The sequence below is a fragment of the Podarcis vaucheri genome, assembly GCF_965113315.1.
Source record: "Podarcis vaucheri genome assembly, chromosome: 2".
Taxonomy (NCBI): domain Eukaryota; kingdom Metazoa; phylum Chordata; class Lepidosauria; order Squamata; family Lacertidae; genus Podarcis; species Podarcis vaucheri.
In genome coordinates, this window is record NC_138760.1 from 59,685,647 (window position 1) to 59,697,341 (window position 11,695).

Below are 11,695 nucleotides of genomic sequence, written 5' to 3' on the forward strand. Positions count from 1 at the left end.
GCGGGGGGGGGGGGTTGGGTTGCGGACCTGTCGAAACCCGGAAGTACTGGAAGGGGTACTTCCGGGGGTTGTGCATGCACAGAAGCACTAAATCACGCTTTGCGCATGCGCACCAAATCGCAACCCGCACATGCGCAGATGCACATGTGCATCCCACATGGAACACGTTCGCAACCCGAGCATCCACTGTATAGGAGAATCCATAAGTGCAATAAGTTTTAAAAGGAAAAGATTGTATACTTATACAGCAGAAAGGTCAGAAGGGAAATTCTGTAAACATCTATTTTACCCTTCATGATAAAATACCATTTTACTATTATGAGTAAACCTTTCACAGTAGTATTAAAAACTGCAGTTTATTTAAAGGCATTGCTGTGCAACTTCATTTGGAAAAAGTATGCGTATCTTACCAGCCTATGATTTCTGGAATTCATGTAAATAGAGGCACCTCCTTACTGGTAAACAAGGTACAAATTAATTTCTTTTGTACTGATTCAGATGTGTATATTCTATTTACTCCTCAGGCAGAGAATGAATTTACCCTGTATGTATGAACAATGCAAGCGTTTGCTGATGGTTACTAATGAGTTAGCACGTCTTCAAGTTTCATACGAGGAATATCTCTGCATGAAAACCTTGCTGCTTCTCTCTACAAGTACGTGAACATTGGTGATTCCTCTTTTAAAAAACAAAACCACATTTTAAAGAGTTCTCCTTCAACACTGATCTGGGAACTGAATTTAGAACTCTCAGATCCAGTTTATTAGAGAGTTCTGTGGCTACCACATTTTGTCAGTCTTGGGTCAGCATTTGTGTACCTCATAAATGATAGTCCAAAAAAGCATGTTAAAATTATTTTGAAATTAACAATTTGTCACAATATCTGTTGGACCAAACCAGTTTTGCCACCAGAAATAACTAAAATGTTAAATTCTTAAATGGGTTCAGGCTTTGTAGTAGCTGGAGAGCTGATGAAAGTAGCAGTTTGCACATAAATGCTTGGACAAGGAAGCTCTGTTCAGACTTAAGTCGACTCTGATAATAGGTATGAGTCTCTGGTGTGATCAAAGCCCAGGAGTGTCCTGTGGAGGAGAAATTTGCAGAAGCTTTTTCAGTAGAAGGGAGTTTTATTTTTCTAGGTACACTAGAAGAATAAATAGAATCAATAGCCATTTATTTCTTCCTGGAAATGCAACCATTTGGAGACACGGTTGGTGGATGAATCCAGGAAACATTAATCTCCATGGTGCAAAATCTTACAACCATACTATTTCTATGGACAAGGTCACTTAGAATTTCCTATAATTTGAGAGGTATGTGCACAAGTGTGGGTACTGGTTTTCCTTGTGCTACATACTGTCTTAGACTACAAAACCAAAACGGCCTTTTAATGGTGTTATTCACAATACTTATTTTATGCAGAAACTCTGAACTCTGCAATTGTCTGCATAAATATCCACAATTTAAAACCATGATTCTAACTTCTCTTGTCTTGGTTTACGGTAAATAGAAACATCCTGTTGTAGGACGCTTACAAACTCAGGTGATCTAAAAACTAATCTCAATATTTCAGTTCCTAAGGAGGGCTTGAGGAGTCAGGCTCTGTTTGATGAAATTCGTATGACCTACATCAAAGAACTGGGGAAAGCTATAGTGAAGAGAGAGGGAAACTCGAGCCAGAACTGGCAGCGATTTTATCAACTGACAAAACTTTTGGACTCCATGCATGATGTAAGTTTTGCTTCCATACATTGATTCTGTGCAATTTGAGGATAGTACCAATGTGGATGAAACCTGGCCAATGAAAAAGCCATCTAGGCACAGCTTTCCTGATTCTAAAGCTAAGGTTCTTCAGAAAGGTACCTTTCTGGACTCCCACTGCCCCTTCTAGGCCATTGATTGTATTCCAGTAAGTATTCCAGTAAGTAGGGATGCGGGCAAAGACGACATCAGTGCGTCCCTCACAGGGCCACTCTGCCACCAACTGCCCTGTGGGAAGGATCCTGACGGGATTTTATATGTCAGTATTGTTCATTGTGGATTTTTATAACAAGAGTTTTACTCATAAGCAGCTTTGAAATCTGATTCAAGCCAGCATTCTTTTGCCAGTTTTAATTTGTGCTGTGATATATTTAACGTCTTGCAGCATTTTATATATGCTACACTGTATTGATAATTCAGGCTTCCTTTAAGAAATTAATTCTCTTATCATTTGCAGGTGGTTGAGAATCTTCTAAGCTTTTGCTTCCAAACGTTTTTGGATAAATCCATGAGTATTGAATTTCCAGAAATGTTGGCAGAAATCATCAGCAATCAGTTACCAAAATATTCAAATGGGAATATCAAGAAACTCCTATTTCATCAGAAGTGACTGCCTTAATACAGAAATAATGCCTTAAGGAAAAAAAAGTCAATTATAGCTTCTTTTTTACAAACTAAAAGACTTGTTAATTTTGTCCTTGCAACTATATTGGGTGTTCTTGTTTTTGTTTTGTAATTATGCACTACATGTGGTTTACAGAGGGCCAAGACCTAGGTTTCAGAAGCAGATGCCTCAAACTGAATGATTACAGGAAGAAGGAAAAGAAGGAAATATGATTTGGGATTTTCCCTCCAGAAACACCATCATATTCACAGGATAGGATATACCAAAACAGCAGTGTCAAGTTCAGAATCTACATTGTCAACATTCTGCTAGGAATTTCTGCAGTTGGCTGGATAAAATTTTCTAGGTTTTTGTTTTGGTATAGATTTTTTGTATAGTTAAGGTAGCATTTTGATTTATGCATGTAACATGAAGAAAGTTTACAACTGTATATCGGAAAAGGGAAGTTGTGCCTTTTATAGCTATTACTGTCTGGTTTTAGCAATTTCCTTTAACTTTATATACAGTGAACTAAGCTTGCTCATTTTTTCTTACATAATTTTTGTAAAACGTCAAGATGCCTATTGTACAGCTGTTTTTTTAAAGTGGGGCAGCTCATAGCTTAATGACCTCTAGATATTAATCTTTTAAGTATACTCATGTGAATATAGGTTGACTTTTCTAACCTGATCAAGACTGTCATAGTCACCTTTTAGATGTCACCTTTTAAATTTGGCCTATAAAAATCAGCTTTCTTCAGTGGCGGGGGTGGGGTGGGAGGGATTGAAATGTAATCCAAATCTAACCTGAACACTGGACATGCATACTTTTGATATTGGTCAAAGATTCTGTGAGCTACTTGCAAACTAGCTCTGTCTTAAACAGGTTTGTCAACACAAACTTTTTTTTTTTAAACAAAGCATACTAGATATTTACATTTAATGTGATAGCCATAATTGTAAGATTCTTGGGCTGGATTGACAGTAAAAACATCAGTCTTGACTGCCCATCAGGAAACCTTCAGGAAAATATGCATAATTGTTTAAAAGTTTACTTCTACATGGAAAAATTAACTTTTTCCATACTCAGTCTATTGCCATATGAGTGTGTACTTCTGTGTGCATCAGTGTATATTATATATACAGTGGCCACAATCCAGAGCAGCTGTCATAACGCAGAACAAAACTGATGTGCACCAAAATTGGCATGTCTGCTGTTCTCCTTGGATATAACTGAGAAGTAGCAAAACCTGTGCTTTTTTAAATTATTTGGAGGACAATATTGATGATCAGTTCATCTTTTTTCCCCACAACAAGTGCAAAGCTGTGCAATTGCCTCCTTGGGTTTCTCACAATTGTTGGATTACAGCCAGTGTTGCCATTCTAGAGAATCTGCTCCCTCCAACCTAAAATGTGACTGGCACTGCCGCTTCTTATAACCTATGGGGAAGGGGTTGGAGGATGGCAAGGCTGCCTTATGAGATGATAGTACTGCAGCTCATGCCTCACCAGTGCAGTAGTGCCCCGAGTCCTGAACACACACACCCAAGCCTACCTTTGCAGCAGCTTTTTGTACCCCAGTAAAGCAGAACAATAAGTAGAAAGAAGCCAGTTTCTGCTTGTGGATCACTCCCTGGATTGGGCAAAATCTTGACTCTATTTTAAGTTGATGGTTAATTTCTGTTGACTTCAATAGTCAGGAACTCTATATGTGTATATACGTACACGTATACATATTTTATATAAATACATATACATAAATATCACTGAATTACAAAAATAAATGTAATTATGCCCAGTATATATTATGTTTAGTATTATAATGATTCTTAAAATATTTTACTTCAAGTAAGATTTTTACCTTTATGCAGAAAATAAAATAGACCAAACTACAGAAAGAAACAAATCACTTCTGGAAAATAAAAACCCTAAACTTGTGTTGTTACACCCCCATTTTCACTTCATTCGTCACCCAAACAATCCTATCTTGTTTCCTGGAGAACACGAAAATTCCGCTACTGATTTAGTGGTGTAGACTAGAGCTTTGTCTCTGTACGTCTCCCAACCCTTCTGCATCAAACTACTAGTGTGCCATAAAAACAACCACCATATAAGTCTTGTGAATTTACAACCATGTAAGTCTTGTGAATTTTTCCTTGTCATCATTGATTTATATTTTAAAACAATTTGCAAGCTGTAGTAGCCTATCCTCTGAGCAGCTTAGGAATTCTCAGAAAATTGTAAATGCTACGCCACTCGAAAGAAAGAAAGAAAAAATATTTTTGTTCAAAGTGGCCTGGATATTTCTGTAAAAAGAAATTAATGGGGGTTTAATTACTTAACAGGAGTTAACATGTAATATGATGCTACTAATATTTTTTTAGTTATATTTTCAAATAGATATCATTTGGTAGAGTTTGAAAAGGAAGGAAGGGCTACTACAGCTTTAAAAGCAATTTATCAAATTATTGTAAAATAGCTTGTATAGTGTATCATAAGAATGGTTTTTAGATGACAGATTGCTTTATCATGACATGTGATATATTTTTTCTAGGGGTCACAAATGTGTTAAATGGTAACCCATACAAATTGTGGTTTGTCTGGAAGTATTAATCCTGGCAGCATTGTTCTGAAGTATCTAAAGAGGTACTCTAGTTTTACTTGGTGTGTTTCTATCGTTTGTTTGTTTTTATCCTTTTGCTTTTGCTTTCCTTTTTGTTTTAAAGGCACTTACCCATATTCGGTGGGAGTTCCTCGGGCTGAAACCTAAATCCATTAGTCCGCTGTAAGAAAAACACGGGAGCTGGAGGTTCAATTTAATTTCCCAGCCCGTGCGCTTGGTCCCCTCACATTCCAGGACTAAACCTGCAGCAGATGTGCAGGTTTATTTGACCCTTCCCCCATCCCACCCCCCACCCCCCAAATAAAGTAGTGTGTTCGTATGTCCACACTTCTCTATGTATGGGGTTACTTTCACATATAGCCTCACAGAGCACCGCAAAACAGTGAGACAAATTTGGCAGTTAAAATGCATACAGGTACCAGCAATATGTAAATAATAGAGCATAGGTTGTTCACCGTCTTACTAAATACATTTCTAATTATTCAACAAAAATGTTCCTGGTAAAATAGGAGTTTTACCTGAACTATCTGTTTTTAAATCTTTTTTTAAAAAACAAAACAAAACACCAACAACAAACGTTAAGCTTATAAATGGAAATCCCCAGCTACTTTCAAGTAAAATACTACCTTTTAATAACAGTAAGCATTCTTTTTGATCTCTGTGCAGTCCCACAATTGGGTGCTGCACCTATGCATAGCATCTTGAGAACCTTACAGAGCTTTTGTCAAGTAACTCATCCTCTGGTGCTGCGAGCCTCTTTGCAATTATCTGGGGTGGGTGGGGAGGGGAGGGGAGGGGAGGGGGGATAGGGCAAGCGCCACCTCCTTGAGAATGTGCTGCCTGTGTTTCCCTCTGTGAACTTTTCCACAGGAGCGCCAGCTCCCTGGCTAGGGCTCTAGAAGGTTCTAAACATGTTCTGCATAGAATACAGTTGTGTTATGCACAGATGACCACTCAAAGGATACTAGAAACAGGTAAGAAACCTGTCTCTCTTCTTGAATAAGCTCTTTAAAGTATGTATGTTTTAACAGTTAATCTAAGCTTCAGAGAGTATTTTAACATTAGTTTGCAAACCATTGGGATGAAAACGTGTATTCTGCCTGATTTTAGTTAATGCTAAGAGACTCAAGTATTTGGTTTCAAAAAGGTTCCTGAAAAGATAAATCATGACACCCTGTCTTTATTTCAAAGGAAAATTTGGAAAGTTGAACTTGGGAACTGATGTGTAGTAAACATTTTAGTCCAAGTTTAAGGAAGCTAGCACTGCATCCATGGACAAATGTATGTGTGGTGGTTTACCTATACAAGTGAGGTATACAGAAATCAATATTATGACTGTGCAAACGAGTACTTCAGCGGTGGAAAAGAGGCTCTAATTCTTTTGATTTCATGTATTTTTGCTCAGTTTTTGGACTTTGATTTCACTTTTTAAAAATGCTGATTCTGGAAAAGAACTTTCAATTTAAATGTGCTGTTAAGAATATAAGTACAAGCCATTTAAAGTACATAAGCATCAGCAAAAGGTATGTTGTTTCTTGTCTGGCTAGTCTTTTTCATGCTGGGGAAAATCAGCACTTCAAATAAAGCAGGGAATATTCTGACTTCTGTCTCTTCAGTGCCTTGCCACAACATGCTAACAGAAATAACATGGGTAGCCCCAGATATGCATGCTGTATGTTAGAATTGCACTTGGAAACTAATAGGAATGGCCTTTCATAGGATATGTTAGGGCATGCAAACGGAGAGAGGAAATTTTATCACTTATACACCACTAAAGTAACTGAGAGCCTTAGCCTTAAACCTGAGCACACTTACTTTGAAGTAAGTCCTATAAAGTCTTTGGGACTGACGTCCAGGCAAATGTGCTTAGGATTGGTTTGCCAATCTTGCCAGCCGTACCGTATTAAACCAAAAATACAGCATTGAGTTTCCTTGAAAACAGCAGAGGCTGAGAAAGTGCGCACAACTGGGGGAACAAGTGCCAGCCTACCTTTAGAAACACAGCCACTTAACTTGACAAAATAACAGCGTATTAGGAACAGGTGGGAAGAAAGCAGATGGTGGAGAACTGAGAACCAACGCTAGTCCCATTTACCATATTCATATACGCACATCATGTGGAGCGATTACAAATATGCAGGCTCACAAGATAGGATAGCACATGCAGAAACTCAGTGGGGCCTTAATTCTTCAACATAGTGTGCATTCCGATGCTGATTATGCAAAGAACTTAACCCTTCTACACTTGCAAATAATGAGTTAAATCAAATGCTGTCAGGCAGAACCCATTTTAGTTTGTAAACAAAAAAAAAGTACTATTTACAAAACCATATTAAATGTACAGGTGGATGGTAGCTGGTGGGGTGGGGAGGTCTGTAATTTCTACAGCTTTTAACATCTCCTTTGAGAGATGCAACCCCCCCCCCCCCCGCTCCAACAGAAAAGCTGGGTCCAGAGCTACAGTTGTGTCTGCAGAAGGTGTCTTCTGTTGACAAGTAGTGTTATATACTATAGTGCCAAAGTAAAGTGAAAATAAATCCAAAGACGTTCTTCCGCTTCGCCAAGCAGAAGCCCGAGAACTTTTATAGAACCTACCTGGCATACTGTTACACAAATGCTTTCCCTGGTGCTGTGTAAGCTTTTGGACATAAGAGTTAAAATTTTAAAATTAACTTGGGTAGTTCATGCCTCCTTAGCTTTACTGTTGCATCAGCACTAAGTTGCTGCTGTGGTGTTTACACAAAGCTTTTATCATGATGGGGCTGTTTATGCCCTGCATGACATGTCAGCGAATCCTTTTGGAACGCCCATAGAAACACAGGGTGGTATTTGGACATCACAGAACAACAGGCTCCCATTATTTTCAGCAAATGCATGGCAAATGAAATTGATGTCAGGGGAGGGGAAAGCTTTTGCATGTTTTGACTAGCCCATGGGGCCAGTTCTGGCCCCTCAAGTGTAGGAGGGTTGAGACATCCGAGGAATGGGTGGCAAGGCCCTGGCGTTTTGAACCCACTGCAACATAAAGTATGTGCTTAAGTACTTTTTGGAAATTGAGCCTCATCCACCACTGCCTGGTCAATATTAAAACCAATTGGGCACAATTGCCCTGAATGTACACACATTTTTATGCTACTGCTGTCAACGTAGGAACTGTACTTTCAAGCAAGAAATAGAGCCTCATGTTATTGGAAAACACTGAAGGGCCCTTTTTGAGGCTTTTGTTTGCTGGTAAAAAGGCTGCGTGTGTGAAAATAGCCTCCTTTCTCCCCAACCCCCCAAAACCATACAAGCCCAGGCTTAATAGCACGGATTCAATAGTGTGTCAACGTTCTATTTTGTATATTATACAAAAGATATATAATGGGGACAAATCCTATATTATGCTGGTGTATGGCATTATTAAAAAGCTTTTTTTGTTATTTTTATCACAGTAATTTTAAACAGTGTAAAAAAAAATTAAAACAAGTGACTCCTGTTTAAAAATAAAAAGTTGTAGTTTTTTATTCATGCCGAATAACTCTGTAGTAACCATGTCTTTTCACCTACACAGTGAAATGTTGGATTGTAAAATCTTGTGTGGAACTGTTGAGCATTTATTTTTCATTTTAAATTTTGCTGTTCTATTAAATTCAAAGCCACACGTCTGTACAGAAGTTGCAGTAAATGTAAGCCATTTACAGCAATGCTGAATAATGGACAAAATGACATAATAAAAACCTGCTTTTTCATTACATGTTCAAATACCCTTTGAAGTAGGGTTTTTCATTTTGTTTTGTTTCTTGTACAGTGCGTTGCAGATGGAGTTCAGCCTTCTATTAACCTACACAAATTAAGGCTGCAATCCTATAAACATTTACCTGGGAGTCTGTGTGTGGTTGCGTTAGAGTACTGTCAGTGAAAATAATACAAGCAGAAGCATGCCAAAAACTTGACTGAAAATTTATTTTTATCTTGCACACGAAACCCCTCCACCATCTTCTCCCCACCTCCCCGCTCCGAATTATCAGGGTGGTGACAGATTCTTGGAATTTCCAAGAGGGTTGAGGGAACAAGCACGAACAGAACAGTTTTATACCTCCTGAGAGCAGTTAATACCTTTTAAATATGACGGCAGTGACCTGACCCACCCTTCCTTATCCCAGTGGGGGCAGATGAAGAATCCAGGAATTAAAGACGAGCAACCATTCTGCTTATTCCCCAAATTGAACACAAATAGAGCGCCTTCTGCTCCTGAAATAGCCTTCTGAGAATACAGTAATTCACTAAATGAGGAAGGCATGCAACAGGATTTTAAAAGAAATGTGTGTGTGAATGACAGAACCTGAGCTCCGTTGCCAGCTAAGTGAAACAAAACCTCCGGTCAGGGTTAAAGCAGCAGGGTTCACTGCAGAATGAGACAAAGGACTTTCTTGGATAAAATAAAAGCATTAAGTCACAAATGAGAATCTCACTGAAGCCACAGTTTTAAATTAATGGATTGGAACCAAGGCAACCAAAGCTGCTGAAAGACCGTGCTAATGACCTAAGTGAGTTGGCAAAACAACTTAATTTGTTTTAGAAAGAAACAAGTGGACAAATGCAGTTGCGCTTCTAATGAAATAGTTTGGTGAAATCTATAAAACAGTTGCCTTCAACTTAGCTAATGCCGCATTTAAATTGGAGCAGCACCTGCACTGAAATCCATAAAAAGAATGACAAAAATTCTATTAACTTGGGAGATTTGGGGGCTGCAGCCTAAGTCTCGCTTTAGCCTCCACAGAGATCTCTGCAGTGGCTTTCATTTACCTGGGAGTCAGACCCAATGACCTGTAAAGGACAGGCATGTGCAGCAGATTCAGACAAATCCCCCCCCCAAAAGTGGGGGCACTTTGGACAAATTTCAGGCTTGTCTGAGCTGAAGGGGGATCTCTCCAAAGCACCGGAACTGAAGTTGGGGACCTCTAAAGTGATTCAGGTCAATTCAGATGTTTCAAAATCTATACAAAAGGTGTGCTGGGAAAAATCGCCCTATTAGGCAAACATCATGGTGGTGTGAAGAGGTGGCCATCTAGCTCTATTAGAATGATTCCACCAGGTCTCTGCAATCCCCATGCTTCGTGGAAATGTTCTTGAAGTGACATATCATCTTGTTCTTGTCTATCCTGTGTTCTTTGCAAGTACTGCTTGTTTCTAAAATGCTGGACATTCAAGTCCTTTTGCCCTTGTGCCACATTTGTTCCTCTCAAATCAGCATTACGAGTCGCTTGTGTGACCTTTAGTCCCATTCATCGTTACTTCCTAACCACTACATCCAGCCTCCTGAAATCTTGCTGCTTTCTTTCCTAGAGACACATCCATAATTTTTGCTATTTCCATAAATTCAAAACATTCTGGTTAACCTAGGCCAGACATAGGCAAACTCAGCCCTCCAGATGTTTTGGGACTACAACTCCCATCATCCCTAGCTAACAGGACCAGTGGTCAGGGATGATGGGAATTGGAGTCCCAAAACATCTGGAGGGCCGAGTTTGCCTATGCCTGGCCTTGGTGTTTGATGGCTGAAAGACCCTGGTCACCCTGAAATGATGAATTATGATAGTAAGGTAAAGGTAAAGGGACCCCTGACCATTAGGTCCAGTCGTGACCGACTGGGGTTGCGGCACTCATCTCGCTTTATTGGCCGAGGGAGCCGGCGTACAGCTTCCGGGTCATGTGGCCAACATGACTAAGCCGCTTCTGGCGAACCAGAGCAGAGCACAGAAATGCCGTTTACCTTCCCACCAGAGCGGTACCTATTTATCTACTTGCACTTTGACGTGCTTTCGAACTGCTAGGTTGGCAGGAGCAGGGACCAAGCAATGGGAGCTCACCCCGTCGCAGGGATTCGAACCGCCGACCTTCTGATCGGCAAGTCCTAGGCTCTGTTGTTTAACCCATAGCACTACCTGCGTCCCTGTTATGATAGTAGGCGATTGCTTTTATGAGTTTAACTCTTTTTAGACGTTTCGGTTGTATTGTTTTCGTATCGATATGTTAGCCACCATTGTCTGCTTTGCAGGAAGGTTGGATATAAACACATTTAACGAATAAAAATACCTTGCAAGTCTTTAGTGGAAGAGGATATAAGCGGAGGGGCTATTTTTATTAGAATATTTCCTTTTGAATTCTAAATTTCCTTTTAGAATATCTTAGAGTCCCTCCCAGAAAAATCAGTCAGGTCAGCTAAAGCACCGTTAGTGATCCTTGAAATATTTGTAAAGCATGCTACAAATTCAAACATTATGCTGCAATAAGAGGAGTGGTTTCTCAAGACTTAACTAGGCTTTGAGAGGAGGGTGTGTGGAGATGCAAACTGAAGAGCTGACTCATTCCAGGAAAAGACTTCTTGTTGATTCTTTATCTAAAACCAGATGGAATGGTTTGAGAGAAGCCTGCTGTAGAGCATTTAAGCCAAACACTAAGAGTACGGGGCTAATGCAACAACATGAGAGCTGTTCCTTCTGCCTAGTATGGTATGTCTAAAAAGCCAAAGACTTGCACCCTGGTAGATGAACCAGACATAATAACTGAACTGCATTCCTGTTCTAAAAACAAGTATAAAATACAAAAAGCTGCCTTCAACCTTCCCCTTTTAAAACAAATTCCATGTACTTGGCCCTCTTATCTGCATTTTGGCACTTTGTCAGGGCTAGTTTTGGAAAACAACAGGTTTTCTGGAATACGGGT

The 11,695-nt window shown here is 39.5% G+C and overlaps 1 protein-coding gene across 3 annotated transcripts in view; it reads left to right on the forward strand.

Annotated features, from left to right (window-relative positions):
• Positions 1-6,588, forward strand: part of NR3C1 (nuclear receptor subfamily 3 group C member 1) — a 52,061-nt gene extending 45,473 nt beyond the window's left edge. For all 3 annotated transcript variants that reach the window (XM_082213480.1, XM_082213478.1, XM_082213479.1), the window contains 3 exons: positions 525-655; positions 1,574-1,731; positions 2,219-6,588. In XM_082213480.1, the coding sequence (XP_082069606.1) occupies positions 525-655; positions 1,574-1,731; positions 2,219-2,371 (442 nt within the window). In that variant the 3' untranslated portion in view covers positions 2,372-6,588. The remainder of the gene's footprint in view (positions 1-524; positions 656-1,573; positions 1,732-2,218) is intronic.
• Positions 6,589-11,695: the final 5,107 nt, after the last annotated feature.